Genomic DNA, 22,267 nt, shown 5'->3' with positions numbered 1-22,267 from the left:
CAATGACATTAATTATACCTGGAAATATGTTTTATGTTTACCCCCGAAACCAAAAATTATATAGAAATAAAATCGTATTTTTTTCAACTTTGAAAAACTATAATCGAAATGATTTCATTAGTCTATGTATGAATATATCGTAAAAAAATTATTTTCAGTTTTTTACATCCGTAAATATACATTTTTTTTAAATTGATAAATTACATTATTTGCAAAGGTTCCCATTGCTTTGTATTTTGTACAGATTTTCCTGTATGGAGAATTCCTTTCTGGACTGTAGATTTTCAGTAGGTACTATATACAACGCTTATAACCGAAACAATGTAATAGAATTTTTGAATTCATTACATACCTATTAAACATTCTACATTTCAAAACTATCAAATTTATTCGTACTGTTTTATTAGTTTAATAATATATGGTAGGTGCTATCTTTATACTATATAATGTTTATTATTAAATGTCAATAGGTGGCAATAGCGTATAAACTTAATCAAATTATTTAATTTGAAATTTAATTTCTAACCAGTCTCGTTTCTAATTGAAATCGTATTTACAATGTATGTCGTATGTATACCTATAAAATGTATAATTGTGTACAAAACTAAATATTACTACAACTTAATGATAGGTTAATGATTAGTATTAATATAAATAACTTGTGATTTGATGATGTACAAGTGAGAATATAAGTAATAACCGAGGTAATAACATTGTAATTATTATTATTCAAAGACATTCGATTTTGTTATTTTTAGCAGTTAATTGTAAAATTAAATTATATATTATACGTAAATAATAATACTTTTATTTATATATGTGAAAACATTATCTATTTATTATGTATTGATGTAATATGTAAGTGAACGGCTGTTGACAGGTTTTTTATTTAGTCAAATAAACGTACATAGTTGAGCCAAAAATAAATTCTAAAATAATATAAAATCTTCATATCTTTGTCATCAAGTGGTTAATACAAAGGGTAGTTTTCATATCTATATTCTATACTAACGACTTTAAATGAAATATCTGAGAAGGAACACCAGATGTGTTCCTTGTTATGAAAAGAAACATTGTTATTATTAGCCCTTGGCGATATATGACAGAGATAATAACATACCGGACTGTCTTAATCGCGCGCATGGGACTAATGTTAATTATAAAATAGAAAATAACGCTGTCTTTTGTTCTAGAAAAATACTTTTATTCTAGTTATTCTGGAAGTGGAGGTGATTTTAGATTAGAAAATAAATGTTATGGTCATGATCCAATGACCGTTTATATTGGTCTTTTAGCACAAGCATTCGCATCATATAAAACTAGTAACGAAATTAAATTGAAGTGTATACTGAAAGAATTCCAATTAAAGAACCTACCTATAGACTAAAACAAAATGAATAAAAACAATTTGATAACATAGTAGATTCTTATAGGTCTTGAGTTGTTTTTTGCTAGACGTATAGGAATCTAAATCTAATTAAATTATATCAATTTAGTGAAAACTTAACGTTTATATTATTACTTTTGGTATGAAATAAAAGTTTAGTTGAAAGCTAGTTAATAGTTAGTATCATACAAAAAACGAATAAATATTATTAAAGATGTATGCATAGGTACCTACTACCTATCTTATAATCACCTATAGGAATGAAGCTAATTAGGGTAATTACTATAGGTAGGTAGTAGGAATTCTAATGATTATCATTTATCATAGATTTTTCAAATGTTTCCACACTGATTATAAGCTAGTGAATTTACCCTAGCATAACTTCTTTAGATGTTACTGCTTACTGCTGCATACGTTTTATTTATTTAAATTAAAAATAAAAAGCATACAATTAATACCGCATACATATTGAATATTATAGGTACCCACAGAATCATTTTTTAAAATAAACCGAATACATTTAAGTAACTAACTAGGTACCTATTTAAGTACTTAAAAACGATTGTTTTTATACTCGTGCGTTATTTGTATTAACATAAACAATATTCATTTAAATAATACAAATTAATTTTATAGTAATATAATATATTTAAAGCTAAGTAGGTAATCAATATATTTTGATATAATTATATTATGTTGTCTATAGGTACCGCTTAACCAATATTTAAATACAAATAAGTTGTATTTTAGAACATATTAACTGTAAATTTATATTGAAACATCTGATTATAATATAAGTACGTTACTCGAAGGAAATTAAAGAATAATTCATTAATTAGAAAAAATAACTTTCCTATATATATCATACATAATATTTAATATTATTATAATTTAAATACCTACTTAAGATTATACACACTAAAAATTATTCAGTTCGTTTTATATATTCAATATATTATATTATAATACATATATATTATTATGTCATAGATACTTTGTGAAATCGATCCTTTCAGGAAATGGAAACGGTGTTTTCACACTTCATGAAAAAAAAAAATGATGATTTAAAATTGGAGAGACCATATCGTGAAATATTTTTGTATTTACAATAAATTATTATAATTATTTATTTATGTCATATTTAAAATCATAAACGGATGTATACATTTATTTAAAGATACGTTAGTTATACATATTATCGATATTTTGTATCCAATATAAATAAATATTTAACTCATATTAAATATACAAAAAAATAAGTTTATTTAATAATACAGTAATTTGTTTTAATTTTAATTTAAGGCATTTTAAACAAAACAATGAGTTATGACAACGGTTGTTTACATTTTATGATATACCTACCTCTAAAACAAGCACATCGTTTTGATTGACATGCACTTTTAATTAACCAACTAAGGAACCAAAACCCCTAACCTTATGATACAACTTGGGTAGTTTCACGTAATGTGAATTATTTTTGTTTGTCGACTGGTACCTACAGATAAAATAAAAAATTTTATGTCATGCTACAATGTTGCATAATTCAAAAAAAAAATAATTGAAATACGTGAATGTAGAATAGATTGTAATCAACAACTTATTAAATAGACACTTGAAGTGGCCATTTACTTTATTTATTTAAATATTTTCGTATTTCAAGAAGTGTTTATGACATAATATTTAAAAATTATTTTCTTTAAATGTATTAAACTAAAAAATAACATTTTATCGAATATTCGTTTTGAAAATAAAACCGTTAGATAAATAAGTGAGCATATCTATGAAGATTAATGAATAACCAATGTATTACTTCTAATATCTTATACATTTTAATTGGCTTAGAAATAAGGATAGGTATTCGATAAAATATCTATAAAGTTCTAGCATAAAAATCTATAGTGGTAATAGGAGCATAGAATAGATAATAATAACAATAATAAAAATAAAAACTATCAAGATATAAATTTAGAATTTGTAATATAGAATAATTAGTTTAAGTATGGGTTTAAATATTAAAGAGTCTTTATATTACATTATTTATGAACTAAATTAATTTACAACAATAGCTAAAAATGTAATATAAAAATAATAGACATTTCAAAAATTAATATGGCGTGAATAAACAGATCACGCGAGAATTTATACTTTATAAATGTATTTTTTACAAGAGAGACTGAATACAATTTCAATACGCCCGACTACTTGTATAAAAAGAGAGTAGGTAAGTTTGGCAGTTTTTGCTTTATTGAATCAGAAACTGATTCTTTATTCAATCTTACTGTCGTCCACGTTAAAAAAGAAATGCTTCTGATCAGCCTGACTGGGTTGTCACAGGATTTTTTCCATTCTATAAAATGAAAGCCCTATTATTAAAACGAGTTTTTCAGACGTATTTCAATCAAGCCACTCCCTGTATTGTCAATTCCAGTACAAAAGTCCTGAAATGTAGGGGTTATTTTCTACTTAGTACTTATGTGCAATGTACTTAGAGAATCATGTAACTTTTTTCATTTTCCTTATGAAAATTGCTAATAAAATATAACTCACTTTTTTGTGATATAGAGAAACTTTGTCAGAACTTATTTCTCGTACACGCGTAGCGTGCTATATTTGAATATAAGTTTATAATATTATTGCAGAACTGCATTTCAGAGGTATTATTGGAGAATCATTATATATAAGCACAATGCTCACATTTTCTATGTATACCTAGTAGAATTTATTATGTTTATAAAATAAATATTTAATTTTAATACTGTACAATACCTATTAAATTGATCGAAGCTTACAATTTTTTTACAGAGAATTATTGTTCAGTCAAAGTCAATAGTCATACCTACTATTATATTATTTAATCGAATAAACAAGAATTATTGATATGACTTACGTTTATTCCAGTTTAATTTTATTAAATTTTTCTCATGTTGTTAAATGCAATTAAAAATATTTTTTTTTTTTACATTACTCCAACTATTTACATTACTCTCTATTGCATTGGTGTAAGATCTCATCAACAAATCATTGACCTGTATCTGTGTTCGGTGAATCAAACAATTTTCTATTGACATATAAAATGTTAATAATAACAATTAATAGTTATAATGTTCACTGATCTGTGGTCGTATAATGTAAATTACCTACTCACAGTATCGGCAATTTATCATACTGAAAATATTTATACGTACATACCCACATACTATATAGGTAATTATTTAGTACCTTTTTGTATTTTACTCAATAAACATGTATAGGTATTTGCATTGATTATAAATACTTTGCATCTTATGACGAGGGAAAGGGAGGACTCGTAACATGCACATCCGACTATTAGAGTTATAAATATTCTAATAACATTCAACTTGAATTAACAATGACGCGCAACGTGTCACTTTTCATAATCTATGCACGGTGACACGTCAGCCCCTTCATATTATAATATTACTTAGATCGTTGTTTAAGTATAATATGCCTTTAATATTATTTAGGTAAATCGTTTTTTGGCAACACAAAATATAACTTCCACTCTAAAAGTGCAATACATTTAATTATAATCCATAAACATACAACTTTATGGATTGCCACAAATGGGTTTTTAAAAGTAAAAAATATTTATCGTTGTTAAACTAGTAGTGCTCTAACATTAAAGTTTTACGAAATTGCAGAAATTTCTATCTTCGACAAATTCAAAATGTTTTCTCCGTGAAAAGTTCATACTAAGAAACTTTCATCAATTTTCATCGGATGAGAAACTATTTAATTCGTACGAGTCAGAATATGTATATTTATTAAAACAAAAATTCGTAATACAATAAGAGCATAATAATATAATATTATAAATTCGAAGTTTGGAAAAATGCTATTCACAACAGTCAATGTTTAGTTTTCGTGTACCTACCTATAGCTTGGCAGTAATACAAAGAAATACCTTATCAATATGATATCTATAATCGACTTTTGAAGACTTCGAAAAATCATTGATGTGCGCATTTTCAGTCATTGATGCGATGGATTTGTTTTAAGCAAAAGGTTTTACTCACCATCATCATAAGCGTGCGCTGTCCGTTGTGGCAAAGTAACCCGAACCTATTATGGGCAATGAATGATATTTCAAAACATTTTTAATTTAATTGATTTATATTTTATTTTATGCCAACTATAGATATATAAAGCATAAATACAATCATTCGACTTTTACATAAAAAAACTATGCTAAGCTTTTTAGGGTTAAAGATTAAAACGCGGAACATCATAAAATAACATATAAATAGATATATATATCAGCACCCCCGTACAAGTAATATCATGTATTAATAATTTAACAATTTAATTTTTATAGATATAAACTTAGGTAGTTATTATTAATGTTTCATGATACAAAAAAATTAAAAATTAAAAATTACAATTCTAGACCAAAGAATAAAATAATACTACTATGTAACTATATGATCTAAGTTGGCAAGTTGCAATCTATAACAAGTATCGTACCTACATCATGGTCCACCCGGTCACCCCCATGCTCAATACCATTGAATAAAAAAGAGAAAATCCCTCTTTTATTTTGTTATTCATTTTTAGAATTGTAAAAACTGTTTTAGGTGCCTACTAATATTAACATTGCCTTTACCTACCTATAGGTACTTGTGGTTTTATTTTTACTAGAATATTTAACATACCTATAATACAAACAACAGTTCCAAATCTCCTTGATTTTAAAACTATTAGCTAATCCCGACTTAATTTAAATATTTTAACATAATATTTGGTTCAAAAACTATTTTGAGTACCTACATCAGCGTAGAAACTAAAAATTTATAATTTTGATAGAATCGAGTTTTGAAGTTTTTAATATCTTAGATCACTGATAAATAAAAATGTATTTTATATAAATATTTGAAATTTTGGTATTATATTAAAAAAGTGCTTGAAACAAATACTATTAACAATTTTTTTTCATTAATCAAGTAACTTTTTTTTTAATTACCTACTACACTATTGCATTTTAATATTCACTTAAAAATACATATTATAATGTGGTATAAAATGTACTATGCCGTATGCGTACCTAATTTATTAATATCTTATGTTCGAATCACTTGGTTTGGATATTCTATTTTTGTATTATACATATCAGTTAAACAGTTTCTATATGGTACCTGATAATCTATACCTACTTTATTAATTAATTTGATATGAGTGTCTACTGCATGAATTTTTAGATTGTATACGCAAGTCTCAGATTTTTATTTGTTAAAATTAATAGCTTATCTTAAATATACTTGGATTTTATTTTTCGACGTCTCAAACAAACCTTTGAAATTATTTATGTTATTGTTTACTTATAAAATAGAGGTACTATAAAATTGTTGTATAATATTGTCCATAAATATACCCATAAATCAAAATATTATTATTCTTAAAAGGCATGTTTTATTAATAAATAATTATATGTATATAATGATTATTATTAATTTCGTAATCATTTAAACGAGATATAAACAATTGTAAATACTTATTATTATTTTTTTAAATTATGTGTAGAATATTTTTCTGTTGGCTACACTTAAAAAAAATAGTATTTGTTATTTTGGTTCGAACTACGAAAACAATAAAACCAGACAAGTCGCGTCTATGGTAATTACTAAAATTAGACTGGCAGTTGTTAACAGATAATTTTAAAAGAAAAACTATTTTTTCCTAAATTTTACCTGCACTAACAAAATGTACAATAGGTACCCACAAAAAAAAAAAAAAATACAAATATAAATGTCATATTGAAAATTAAAACCAATAACTAATATTTTCTAATCTATATTTACATAACTTTTTTATTGACCACTGTTGTTAATAATAATTTGTCATACAATTACAAATCGATAAAGTGACAAATGTTATTTATCTTAGAATATCATAATAATATGTAAAATATCGAATGTTGAGTATTTTATTTTTAAATACAAGTAGCCAGGAGCAAATATCTACGGCTTATCGACCTAACGAAACATTTAAATTATTTATACTATTATATATTTGAAATTTATTAGCTATTGAATAATAATTAGATATTTAACACTTACTACAAGAAGTTCTAACTTTTTATAAATTTTCTACGCAGGTAAAATATATTTATAATGTTTTATACTATTTGTATTGTGTGTTTAGGATTTCCCAATGGACAGTTTATCAGCATGTTAATATTTGAAGTGGAAAATTATTCAAAATGATGTTCCCTGGTGAGCTTAATACAAATTCAAGGGCTAATCCGCCTGTACCAGTTTTTCCATTAAGGTCTACGGGATTAAGTTCACAATATTCGCCGTACTCAACTTCAAGATTTCAAGAAATACAACAAAAATGCAATTTAAAATGCACATGGAAATGCAGTTTTCTTCTAATGGTCTTTGTTACCTTCATAATCACCACATTCCTTATTTATTTGATGGGTTAGTTAATATCAATAAAGATAAAGTAAAGTTCCATTATGATGTACGATTTGTTTCTTTGAAAATAGCTATGAGGAAATCATGTACAGACATAAGGGAAAAATGTGTTTTCATGGAAAAATCAAGGGCTATTGCAATGGATTTGGAAAATTCGCTGAAACTTACCACTGAAGGTAAGAAATAATTGTATTTTAATATCATCAATAATTAGACAGCAAAATACACATATAAAATATAAATATCTAAACCTATCTACATATCATTATTATACAATAACCAAATAAAAATACTTTACTTTTGTACCCTTTTATACTCTATTAATCTAGAGATTTATGTTTGGAACATGTTCAAAACAATTAGTTTTTGTCTTACACATTTGTTGTTACATATACATAATATAGCAATGACTGTAGATGAATAGTTAATAAATCGGGTTAAATATTTATAATTTCAAAATAAAAATAAAATTCTTTTAAATTAAATTCTAGATTTAATTATACATATCACTTAATGTTTATCGTTCCTAATATAGGACGTACCATATATTTTTTTAAGCTTATTTTATTTGGAAGAAATGTTGTCAAAATATGTATTATATTTTTTTGAATATTTCTTATAAATAAATAATTTAATTTTAATACATAGTATTTTTAATGTATTTATTGATATTATTGATATTTAATCAACCTAAGTTTATTTATTCAATTGCGTTTTTATAATACTAGACTTAAAAAGAAAAAGATTAACTATTTGTCAATGTGTGGCTTTATTATCATTTATATTATATTATTGGTCCATCGATCAAACAATTTTGAGCTTCGGCCATTGATCTTAGATAAATACTAGATTATTTAAATCCAAACTTTAACTAATAAGAATTTTAGATACGTCATACATTTTTTGGAACATGTAGAAATACATTTTTACAAAAAGTCAAAAAATATTAATATAACAACTTTTACTTGTGGTATTTAATAGATTTTCTGATGAGTAAATCCAACAAGCACATTCTTAGAAATGGGTTATCGATAATATCTATAAAAAGTACATTTTTCTAACTGTGTTTTATATACGTATTAAATAATTACCCATGTAACAAATTTAAATTCATTTTCCATAGTGGCATAGTTTGTGATTAACTATCTACACTAAATCTATAACGTTTTAATACATAAAATCGTTTTTTTCAGCTCCGCCATTGACAACGACTACTGTGGCAAATGTATCAATACGCGGTAAATTTAAAAGCGACGTAACTCCAGAAGATCAAAGTGATTTGCATCGCCAACATACTAGGTATCAATGGCCCTCAGTCTTGGAAATAACTAGCTTCAATACTCCATACAGTTCCAATGTATATCCATACCATTTTTGGAATTTGGAGTTTTATAATAAACAACCAGTGTTCATGAGGCTCAACCTAACATTGCCATGGGGAGCTAATTTCGCTGTATATGGTCGACGAAACGTAGCTCCTAGTATAACCCAACATGATTTTTCGGAATTCATTAAGGGAGGTAGATTGGATAACAGGCTAAGTCGCAGGTCAACAGATGTTATCGAAAAAGATCCATTGGTCGTTAATGTGACATTAATACAGTACTTAGACACGGGTCGATGGTTTTTGTCCATTTATAACGATGATCTCCGACCACACACGGTAGTACTTAAAATCGCAGAAGCCGAAGATGTTTCAACGACCTGTCCCAACGAATGTTCCGGGCACGGGTCCTGTTATCTCGGAAAGTGTGACTGCATCGATGGATATCAAGGAAACGATTGTTCTAAAAGTAAATATGTTTGCATTTCTATATTTCTTTCGATTTGATTGGAGCTTGTTAAATTGTACTAACTAATAAACGAAAAACCCATCAAGGTGTATGTCCAATGTTGTGTTCAAACCATGGAAAATACGGTGGAGGCCTTTGTCATTGTGAAGAAGGTTGGAAAGGTACAGAATGTGACATACCAGAAACAGATTGCAGAGTAGCCGATTGTTCTGGACACGGTGTTTGTAAAAACGGTGTATGTCAATGCCAACAGGGATGGAAAGGAGATGATTGTGACGAAGGTACTGTGATATTTTTATTTATTATTTGATTATAAAGATATATTTTCGTTTTCAGTGGACTGTATGGATAAAAGCTGTTCTGGCCACGGTATCTGTGTATCAGGTAAATGTTATTGCAAAGCAGGATGGCAAGGCGAAGATTGTTCATTAATGAATAAGCAAGTATTCCAATGCCTCCCTCGTTGTTCAGACCATGGTGCATATGATTTAGAAACGGGAGTTTGTATTTGCAATAAATTTTGGACTGGGCCAGATTGTTCGCAAGGTATATTTACTCTATACGTTTTTCGTTCACTCATTGTGCAATTAAACCTTTGATTATATGTCATGTCATGTCCATACCTTACTGATTTCAGCGTTGTGTAATCTTAACTGTGGTCCACATGGAAAATGTGACCAAGGTAAATGCGAATGTGACATTGGATGGACAGGTGATAAATGTGATCAACTCCCTTGTGACGATAGATGCTCTGAGCACGGACAATGTAGAAACGGTACATGTGTATGTTCTAGGGGATGGAACGGCAAACACTGTACTTTTCGTGAGTTAAAGATAATAACTAGATTCATTATATAATTAAATATTGTTTTATTCTAAACATAATAAATTATATTATAAGTTCAATTTTTTCGAATTTTCTAGAGGGTTGCGATAACGGTTGCGATAATCACGGAAATTGTGTCTTAGTTAACAACATGTACAATTGTGTATGCAATGATGGATGGGAAGGAGAAAGCTGTTCGGTTCGCTTAGAAATGGAATGCAACGATGAAGTCGATAATGATCAAGGTATACCTAGATTTAAATATTAGTGATGAGCAAAACAAAGCAAATGCCTACCAATATTTGAAATTCTTGGTCTTGTTGAATTTATTTTAGTATTGTTGCAAGATTCTTGCAGTCTTTCATTTTTCCCTTAATATATTATATAAAAAAACATAAACAACTCATTTATACTGTCTACTAGACTTGAGGAAATCGGTAATTGAAGTAGATGTTTATGGTGTTTGTTGAAAAGTATTAGTATTTCTTTTTAATTGTCGATAATATTGTTTTGTTAATCGTACAGTATTTTAAATTTCATTTATATGTAATTTATTTTATTTTTACTAAAGTACACAGTTAACAAAATCCAGATATTTTGTTTAAAACACTTATATCGTTTTAAAATATTCATTAAATTTAGGTACTGTTTGTGTGTGTATAATTGCAAGTAACTGTGATTATATTAGCATAAATACAAATAGATAGAGTTTCACGTTAAAAAAAACCACTAGTAACTTCATCATTCGTCCAAAAACTGAATTTTATTTAAGAAATAAGATTATTTTACACTTACCCACGGCATATAAAATATTATCAAGGAATCTAACAAATATTATAGTTATATGCGTAGCAAATTTTACCATATTATTAATATACCTATATATGCCTAATATAATATATTAATTCTTAATTCTAAAACTATACGATGATCAGGTGGTATCCGTATATAGTATGTAATTATAATAATAATATTATAATGTATTCAATATTTATACGGGTTACCTAACGAATAAGTTGGGTCTATAAATTTCTAGTAATAATGATAAATCACTATTTTCTATACGTCTATACAGTTACTAAGTTTACAATTTGTATTACAACTAGAATCTTGTCATTTTGCTCTTTGGTTCCAGTATTGCACTTCAACTCTTTTTATGGTCTTGCTAGTGTACCTATTTACAATATTTGTCTTGATCTTGCGAATGCAACATCAGATCAAGACCAAGACTGCAAGTTTATGACTAATTTGCTCACCACTAATTTCAATTATAATTACTTAGTGACCCTACGACTTTATGAGTGTTTAAAAATATAAAGTAGTACCTACCTACCATACCAATGTTTACTTACATAGTGTTTAAATTATTTAATATATTATTATACGTATACAAAAATATGTATTTACGACTTGTGGTTGAAACCACTGAAAAAATGTATTATATTATTTATTGTAACATAATATTTTTAATTAAATACCTAGGTATTCTGTTTTACTATGATGTACAATATAACATATATAACTGTTTAGATGGAATGACTGATTGTTCAGATAGTGAGTGCTGTAATTCTGCTTCGTGTGCTGAGCATATAATGTGTTTAGCTTCCAATGATCCTCTTGACGTATTACTAAGGAAACAGCCACCGTCGGTAACGGCTTCGTTTTATCAAAGAGTGAAATTTTTGGTAGAAGAGCATAGTGTCCAAAGCTATGCACATTTGGATGAATACAGAGAGAAGTAAGTGTTTGGTTATGTCATTACACCTATTCATACATAATACATATTATATATTTCAATCACTTATTTAAACAAATGTATAATGATTCACATGTTAAATACAATTATTTTCAATATTCTCAAGTTTGAACAAATTAAAGGCACACATTAATTATTATAAGCTGTGTGTACCAAAATACACAACCATTGGTCGTCCGTATATCAAATAATTAAATATATTTTTGGCTTAAATTTACTCAAAAAATCCATACCAAGGTACACTTTGTTGAAAGCATTATTATATTATACACATTTAGCTATTATAATAGTAGATAAAACAGCTAACCTTGAACTGAAAGGATAACGGTAAATTGATTTATAATTTCTTAGTTTCGGATTCGTATTTTTTCTAAATGCTGATCCAGTATTTAGGAAAATGATTCCCAAAAAATAAAAATATTCCCAAATTTTTTATTACCATTTTTAATCAATTTATAATCATAAAATATCGTTTTGTGTAATTTAAAAATAAACGATTTAGACATTTTGATAAAGTGCCAAATGACCGATCCATTGTTAGAGTAGGAATGTATTCTATTTCTAATGTTTTCCAATATACATACATGATAAGTTGTACCTAAAAAATAGATCAGTACGACAGTACGACTTCTACAATACAATCAGACTCGTTGATCATTTATTTTATTCCATTGAGATACAATTAATAAGTAATAATATGTTTAGGTGTATGGGGTTGGATAGATTCAACTATCTTTTTTTTTTTTTTTATTGTTATTTTACTTGTTTTACTTATTTTATTTTCAACACTGTGTTGTGTGTGTTAATGCTTTTATTACATAGATATGTCGAAATTCCATTGTGTACGTCTCGAAAAAAAAATACTTGTGACTCATTTCTTACTTTATTTGTAATAAGTAGCTGCCTGTGTAGTACCCTTTTCTGAATAAAAATGTTGTTCCAAAAGGCTTGGCTTTCGGCAAAAACAATATATATATACTTATATATATTTATATGTATATATACATATTTATATTATATGTTTTATATATTATGTATATATACGTATACTTTTACATAATCACATTTACACTTAAATTACGTAATTGTGAAACGACAAGCTTGATAATATCAAGATCGACATATGAAAAACGAGCATTACGAGACTTTTCAAAATGCAGGTGGAGTTCGTTTTGGTTATTGAATAGAATTTTCAACACAATATAGTTCAACAAAATAAAATATTCTAACGCTGTTAAGATGGTATACTATTGTTTAGTTTAAATTGTTATCATAAAACAAAGTAATAAAACTAAAACACGCAACACAATTCATATAAGTTTAAATCACACGATTAATGTTTCTCAAAAATGTATGTTTAGTACCTATATAATATATTATGATTTAAGAACAATTTTTAGACATCTTAAACAAATCTATTAGAAATGTCGTTCTTTGATTTTACTAAATGCTATTAAGTATATAAGATAATTAAAACGTATTTTATCATTTACCAACGAACTCCGCCATATTTTTGCGTTTGTAAGAAATTGCAATTTACAAAAATCAACTGGGCTAATCCAATGTTCAGCGCAATATTTCTATACTTGGTTTGTTTAAGATGTCTTGAGCTCACAAGAGTTAGATGATAAGATGTTTTTTTTTATATATTTTAAAATGGTATTTTGGTAATATTCCTTCTCTTTTTCATTCTCTTTTTTTCTATTGTCCGTCCTCGTACACTTCGAAACGAATATGTACCATAGTGAATTTTGGAACTCCTTTACACCTGGGTAAGTTTACAAATTATAAATTGTAATTTTGTTTTTGGTTTTTTTTTTTAATATTTCATAAAGCTTGTATTTGGTTTTTTTTTCTGACAGCACATAGTCAGATTGCTCATCATTTTGTTCTCATTTTGGTAAACAATTTAAGAAATGACTAATTGATTATAATAATATATATAATAATTTTATAATTTGTTGTTTGCGAAATTTTTAACCCAGATTATAGTAATATTTATTTGTTCGTAACTTCATCAAGAATGAGTAGATTTTTGTTGCCTATAATAAAAACTCCCCTTCTAGTATCTTATAATATTATGAACTATATTATCCGATTTAACAATTGAACATTTAACTATTCAAATAAAGGTATAAGGTAACAGCATGGGAATTGTTTATGTACAGAGTTGGTGTCGATGTCGTTTACGGGATTAAAAAATAGCCCGTGATTATTATATTGGTTAAGAGAAAAATCGTTAACTATTAGCATAGTAAAACTCCACCTGCAAAATTGTTTACAAATTTTACTACTTCGTTGATATTAATAATAATAATAATAACACAAATTACGCTGTTGATCGAAGTTGTACAAGTTTGTTTTTTATACTATACTTACACATTTTGGTTAGCTTATTAATTACTACAATATACAGATAACCTCAGCTGATGCTCTTGCGATATGTTTACAAGTATAATACAGGTATCTACAACTTTGTTTTGTGTCATATGTGTCTCTAAATGTGTCGTCCAGTAGTAATTAGAATATAGGCATTAGAAGCAAACATTTTAGCACTGATATTAAATATTTTGTTTTATAGGTTATTTATATTTTATTTATATTAATTTAAAAAAAAAAACAAACTAACAAAAAATGAATACCTACACGATTGTGATTTTTATGATGGATGGATCGATAACGCGGGTGATATTATTATATAACTACAATATCGGTACTTACCTAAGATAATTATTATTATTATTATTTTTATATTGTGTCACAATATTATATTACAATTTTTTTGGGGGATATTTATATACATTTTTTTTCATCGATATTACATTTGCGGATATTTTAACCAAGTTGTGTATTTTTTTTATTTACACATGATTATAATATTTTCGTCATAAACTTAGAATTGTACAAGAAGTACAAGATTTTACTCTTCTAAGTTCTAAGTACAAGATATTTTTAATGACGAATAGATTAGTATACCATGCTGCTGCCTTAAACTTTTAAACCAAACAATTGTTTAATGCGTAGTATAGGCAGCTCCCAGGAATCTCTCAAAAATTCAAGTCAGTTACCTACTTAAAATCTGTGTAATTTTCTTAAGTGTTTACTGTTAACTGTTTAAACACATATTGATACATTCATAACTTAATTACATTTTCAATGTAGATTTGATTTGAGAGTTGACCATTTAGTAAAATATTACAGTATGATCATACATTAAGTACATTTTATTTTAAGTATTATTATTAGTATTGAATTAATTTGTTTGTATAATAGGTAGCAATGTTTTTTTATATTTCGATCGGGTCAACGATTTCCGTATATTTTTGCGTAGGTACCTACCTACCGCGATTTGGTCAATCCTATCGAAATTATGGTTTAACGATGCTACATTGGTTGCAGCTATTTTTTTCTCAATATTTTTCGTATCTGACTAATTAATTCGCATTTTTTGCGTGTACATCCGTATATTAGGTATACCTATTGTGTTTCTGTTTAAAAAAATAAAACTTACAACACCAACCACAACGAAATCATTATTGCATGTATATTTCTCTGTTATCACCGACAACGCGAAATAATGCTTGTTTAAAATGTCATTAGAATAGATACTGCACATCATTTTGTGCAACAGCTTGCAGAACCAAACACTTTCGGCTTAATATTTTGTCTAATTTATGCTTGTTTTTAATTTTTTTTGTTTTGTTCAGGCGTATTCTGCTTTTTGCATGCGAACGTTTACATAATATTATCTAATATATTATTATGTATCAAAATAACAACATTGTAAATATATACCTAAATTATTGTTTGTTTAATTTTCGAACAGTATAACCATTGTTTAATTACCTACTGATTAAACTACCGTAAATCGTGAATACAAATATCTATGAATGGAATATGAATTATAATAATAATATAACTTGTAAATATGCAGACATTATCTACTTATTAATATAGAACCGTACTCAGTTAGAAGACGTATAATATGGCCTAAACATCACGTTGATAACTATTGCAGTCATACGTATGGATTTGTTTATCGATTAATAAAATATGCTATTATTACTAAATCATTTATAAACATGCAGCTAATATCCATTTGCACTCATAATTACATCTTAACTATCTACTAATACCTAATAGTGAACAAAAAAAGAGTAACGATTTTGAACTTATTTTATAATCTGTTATAAAAAGCCAAAAGCCGAATTGGAAATAAATCAACTTTATTCCAGCGCCTGTAAATGTTGCTTGTTGAATTGTGGCGTCCTTGTATCTTTCAATATTTTTAGATTTTTTTTTTTTTTAATTATTATAGTAAAAACAAACCGTTTCATTTTTCAATTAACATTTTTCTTCGTATAGTAGCCAGTCTTAACTTTTTAATTGTGTCACACAATAATTGTCATTTCTGTAACGTTTTTTTTTGTCATGTTTAGAGAATAAAGTTAAATATTGGCAAAATGTACACATTTTAGGTACATTATAATTAATAAACAATATAATTTATAATTGCAATTATATAGACTGTTGAATCAGCTTTGATTGGGCTGATTTTTCAATGCCTAAACTTTAAGATCTTTTTTTTATCAAGCTATTATATTGGAATATTTAAATCGTTAGATACTTACCTACTTAGGTATGTTTTATATGTCATGTACTCATGTGTGCCTATGTAACAACTCTGTAACTGATCATGAGTAATCAAATTTGTTCAAAATAATTAATGACAATTAATAAAATGTAAAATTAATTAATAATTATTACTGTACTTGTAGCTGAATTGTTACCTACCAAATTTTTGATGAATTGTTACCAGCCTTATTTTATTTCAATAAAAGTCACTGTAAATAAATTAACAAAAGGAAACTAAGTAGATACAAAATAATAATTAATTGCTCATAGGAAAATGTTTAAAATTAAACTAATAACTACCCGATTATGCTAATTTATAATATTTAAGATTTAACATAAACTTTATTTAAATTAATTTGAAACCAATTAAGTTAACTCCCAATTAGGTAGTCGATATTTTACCCTTAAATGGTATCATTGATTAGCTCCTAAACAATGACTAACTAGCTCAAAATAAACTTATTTATAAAATACAAGAGTTACTAAGATGGTATTAAAAAAACAAAATTTGTCACATATTGTAGTGGTTGGAATGTAATAACTCCAGGTTGAAATAATATATATAAATATAAATATTATTTCTGTATTATATTATATACCAATTTAATTCTTAAAATAAATCAGAAACAAACAGTAACTACACGTCACGTGTCATCAGATAACACTGTTAGTTTAGGGTTACCAAGTAAAAATTTCCCAAACTCAAGACATTTTTTTTTAACCTGAAATGTATTGAAATAAATAATATTTACTTTTTTGATTGTTATATTTTTTTATAATGAATAATTTATGCAAGCAATTATACAATGTACAATGTACATGTTATGCAAATTCAATATTATGTAAAACACTATTATTCATATTATTTATGAATTATATTTTAAAATATAGTGTACACGTGTCTTCAATCAATTTTATTTACGGCTTAGGTTAATCAAAAAAAAAAAAAAAATCAAACAAATGTAAAAATAATTCAATGACCAGTCTTCGGAAATTTTGGAGTCCCGGGTTGCTCCTGTGAATTTTATGAATCTTTGGCTGATCCATGCACTTGTTTTAATAAAGATTTGTTTTCCAAAATGTGATCATAGATTTCATCACAAAATATATCATTGGAACACGTTTTTATAATAAGAGAAGCTTTTATATCAAGTTTGTTTCTTACATTGGTCCATGTGCTGTACTGCTGTTTATGAGTGAAAACAAACGTTCCACAGCTGCGTTTATCTTTGGAAAAACAAAAATAAATTCAACAACATTTAATAGTTTAGAAAATGCGTGTTTATTGTAGGTAAATGTTTTGAAAATAGATTTCCATTTATTTTCTATTTCTAAATAATGCCCACTCTTAATTTTGTTAGTGAAAAATGTTGAGTTGTTCCAAAAACATTTCTTCATCAAAAGTAACATTATTTGACATTACATTATATATAGATATAACTGATTTTTAGACATTTCCCCATGTTACTTGGTTATTGGCTTCGGGTTTATCCATATGTTATCCTTAACATTGATCTTAAATTAATTATATGTTGATTTAAATTGTTCCTTTTTTTAAAAATAGTTATAACAAAGTACATAAAATCCATCACATTTATTTTCAAAATGGGTTATATAAATAAGTTCTTTGTCTTCAAGATTTTCTACGATATCCATAGTAAGAAACTGTACCTTCTATTGGTTTTAATTTTCCCCATAAGATCTTGCATAATAATCATTAATTTGATCGCTGATCATTTTTGAATTTCAACTTTTCTTTTATAGGAAAGAATAAAAAAAATATTTAAATACATACTAACAATTTTTTTTTATAATCATTTAAAGTATGAATTTTGACAAAATAAGAAAAAAATCACGAAAATGTGCAAATTATTTTGAGTTAGAAATTCATAAAAATGTTTGTTTTTAAATCTAAGAATTGAAAATTTAATACAAGATTCCTCATAAGTTTTTCAGAATTAATAAAAAAAAAATGACCACCATAAAGTTAAATTAAATTTTTATGAACGTTTGAAGTTCAAATTGTTACAACACTGAATATTCATTTCACTCGATTTCTCATGTATTAGTTTTCTTATTTTGTTGTAATTAAAAAATGAATATCTGTAGACAGGTACTTGACATTTACATCATATATTAATCTTATCAATTCCTATACTTATATAATTTCAAAATATTTGTACGCATTTTTAGCTGTTTACGGACATTTTAAATTATCAATTTTTTCAGTTTTTTTTTTCTATATATGTCAATAAATTAGATTTGTTGGGTCCAAAAGCGTGAAAATCTTGTCAAATTCAAAATTTAAAAATGATTTTTTAGTTAAACATTTTAAAAATCAACATATTGAGATGTTTTTTTAAAATTATTACATATACCTACCAAGTAATAAATTATATGATCTATACAATCGAATCGTAAAGAGTTAATAAGATCAAACGAATCAATTTAAATCACTTGGATAGGTATTAAAAAAATTAAATTACACGTAGGATAGGTATTCGTTAGTTTTTAATAGTCTTCTTTAAACTATCTATAGGTAATGAACTATTTTATGGGTTAGGTTTTAAAACCAAAAAACAATTCTTAATAGAGTACAAAATTGTATTTTATTTACAGGTTTGATACAAATTATAGAGTATTATTCGTTACCTAACTTTTGTATACGTCAAATAATAATTACTTAAAATAAATATTATGTAGGTACATAATATATCTTAGAGAACCTTGCTATAAAATATTTAAAAATGTACAAAATCGATAGTTTCAATTACTTTTCATCTAAGAGACAATAAACAATGATTAAAATAATTAAAACTTAAAAAAAATACGGTTAAAGTGGTAATTTACTGTCAACTCGTAATTAAAAATGGTTTAAATTTGACATTTTAAAACTATAAACACTAATATTACTATATTGTTTTTGATTAATGTTTTAAGAAAAAAATTACATATGTTCGACTGTGACTTGGTTTATTTAGTAGGTATTAATTGTATTAAAATGTAATTGTGTTTTTTCTCTAGACGAGTATCAGTAGTACGGGGCCAAGTATTGTCACCGCAGGGGTTGGGAATTATAGGCATTCGAGTCTCAGTGGATAGAGATTCGAGATTTGGATTCACGTTGACTAGAGCTGGTGGATGGTAAATAAAATCAACGAATATCAATCCTTGAGAATGTATTAATTGAGTACGTGCGTGCTTAGGTTTGACGTAATGGTCAACGGTGGTGAAGCAGTGACGCTTCAATTCCAGCGAAGCCCGTTCAATCCCCAGACCAAAACACTGTACGTGCCCTGGAATCAGATCGTATCCTTACCGTCAATAATAATGACTTTAAATGAGGAAATGGATTCATATAAAGAATCCACGTTGGACTCGAATGGTAGCGTTCATTGATAATTTTTTTACCAATACCATAGTGAATAACTGTTTTCATAAATAAATTACCATATGCGTAGGTCTATACGAACATAATTCGTACAATGTAACACCGTGCATTGATCACAAAGAAAATCCACAAATTGTATCTACGTGGTTGCCAGAAAAAATCGGAGGCATGCCAGGAAAAAGTGTTATATTCGCGGAAACACAGGTAAAATTGTCCTTCGTAATGAGTTTTATATATTATAAAGGGTAAATGTAAGTACAGTTATTAATACACTTAAGATAACTGTACATTTGTTTCTATGCTATTTCAGACTTCATCATAATTATAGGTCATGATTAAAAGTTATCACTTTAAACTATCACAAATATTGTTATCAGTCTTACTTTATAATCATTGTTTATAAGTTTATAACCATCAGCTACTAAAAAATTTAAAAAAATTTGTTTGACAGGAGTTAGAAATAAATAAAATTTATCCCCCTGATCCGATATCACAGTAGCCAGTAGGTATTAACTATTAAGGTATAATTAAAATAGTCTTATGTAACAGTTATTGGCAAACAATATTTTTTCTAAAATATTGAAAATAAATCATTGAGTAGATACTGGATGATTTGACAAAAAAATATTCTTAGGAACTAAAATATACTTCATGCAAGTATGTTAAATAACTATATCTAAATTAGGAGCTTATGTCCTAAGTATTCTATCTACTGATGACAACAGTGAAATCCCAGCTAATTATTATAATTATCTTGGTATGCATGAAAACTTCAAGAATAACTACCAACGACCAAATAATTATTTTCTGAAACAACATTTTATGATAGAAAAAATTGACTTTTTATCAAATTTAAAGGTTTTTAAATTTTTTTTCTTATGTGAAAAATTTTTTTGTACAAATACATTATGATCAATAGATAATGTTAATGATAAATCGATATTCATTCAAAGTTTAATTCATGTAATAATCTGATATAGCACATCTTGACGAGGGTTCGACCACTTGGATACGACAATGTTAAAAATTCTTATAACTCTCTTAAAAATTAACATATTCTTAAAAAAAACTCTCGAATAAACATAAATTATGTTCTTACCTACCTTTAATTTTGATAATTTTATCAATGAGGTCAATTCACTCTTTTATAAAACCTTGTTGCACAACATTGGAACTACAGAACATACATTTGAATATTCGTAAAACGGAGACAACACACTCAGATGTGGCGTCCTCTTAAAGTATTTATTATTTTATTTTAATGTTTGTCTTATTGACGTATGCATCTATAATTACTACCTACGTCAAATGAAAATATAATAAGTTCATAATTTAAAACAATCTATAAATATTGTATTACTGAAAATATAAACATTTTCAGTAGAAAATTGAATTTTGATTGACATTAATTTACAGAGTAAATGTTTAATTGAAAACTACGTTGTTGAATAAAAATCTTAAGTGTAAAATTGAAATTTTTATTTCTAGTTACTTCAAGAAAGTATTGGTATCCCTGGTTCAAATTTGAATCTAATATACAGAAGCAGCTGGGCAACGGGCTATTATTCGTATTTAATTATTCATCTCACTCAATCTGATATATCACCACAGCTAGAAGTTGTGCACATCTCAGTTGAAATTGAAGGATCAATTTATAATCATAAACTTGAGGCAGATCCTAATTTGAAATACACGTTTACATGGGATAAGCGAAATGTTTACAAACAAAAAGTTAGTTAGCTCTATATAATTAAATGTTTATTTATTCATATAGTATTTACAACATATTTATATTCGTTGTGAAATGCTTCATATTTAATCAACATTATTGTGTAACACATTTATAATAGGTCTACGGAATCGCAAATGCAAAAGTTTCAATTGGTTATGAGTATAAGAGCTGTAATCAAATTGTGTGGGAGGTACAAATGGCGGTTTTACAAGGTTTTGATGTGGACATATCAGACATAGGTGGATGGAGTTTAGATGTACATCACCATTATAACTTTCACGAAGGTAAATTAAATTTGTATTAAGCTAAA

The 22,267-nt window shown here is 26.6% G+C and overlaps 1 protein-coding gene across 5 annotated transcripts in view; it reads left to right on the top strand.

Annotated features, from left to right (window-relative positions):
- The window catches only part of LOC100165865 (teneurin-a), a 43,164-nt gene that overhangs the window by 4,354 nt on the left and 16,543 nt on the right, over window positions 1–22,267 (top strand). For 3 of the 5 annotated variants that reach the window (XM_003243598.4, XM_016803369.2, XM_016803370.2), the window contains exons 2-15: window positions 7,547–7,827; window positions 7,896–8,000; window positions 9,018–9,617; window positions 9,704–9,898; window positions 9,954–10,163; window positions 10,255–10,440; window positions 10,542–10,688; window positions 11,974–12,181; window positions 13,945–13,971; window positions 19,859–19,978; window positions 20,041–20,219; window positions 20,296–20,429; window positions 21,714–21,956; window positions 22,076–22,241. In XM_003243598.4, the coding sequence (XP_003243646.1) occupies window positions 7,605–7,827; window positions 7,896–8,000; window positions 9,018–9,617; window positions 9,704–9,898; window positions 9,954–10,163; window positions 10,255–10,440; window positions 10,542–10,688; window positions 11,974–12,181; window positions 13,945–13,971; window positions 19,859–19,978; window positions 20,041–20,219; window positions 20,296–20,429; window positions 21,714–21,956; window positions 22,076–22,241 (2,743 nt within the window). In that variant the 5' untranslated portion in view covers window positions 7,547–7,604. The remainder of the gene's footprint in view (window positions 1–7,546; window positions 7,828–7,895; window positions 8,001–9,017; window positions 9,618–9,703; window positions 9,899–9,953; window positions 10,164–10,254; window positions 10,441–10,541; window positions 10,689–11,973; window positions 12,182–13,944; window positions 13,972–19,858; window positions 19,979–20,040; window positions 20,220–20,295; window positions 20,430–21,713; window positions 21,957–22,075; window positions 22,242–22,267) is intronic. The other 2 variants (XM_003243597.4, XM_016803371.2) reach the window with 1 other exon arrangement.

Source organism: Acyrthosiphon pisum, chromosome X, assembly GCF_005508785.2.
Source record: "Acyrthosiphon pisum isolate AL4f chromosome X, pea_aphid_22Mar2018_4r6ur, whole genome shotgun sequence".
Classification (NCBI taxonomy): domain Eukaryota; kingdom Metazoa; phylum Arthropoda; class Insecta; order Hemiptera; family Aphididae; genus Acyrthosiphon; species Acyrthosiphon pisum.
The sequence above is the reverse complement of the archived record's forward strand: the minus strand, read 5'-3'. Positions and strand labels throughout refer to the sequence as shown.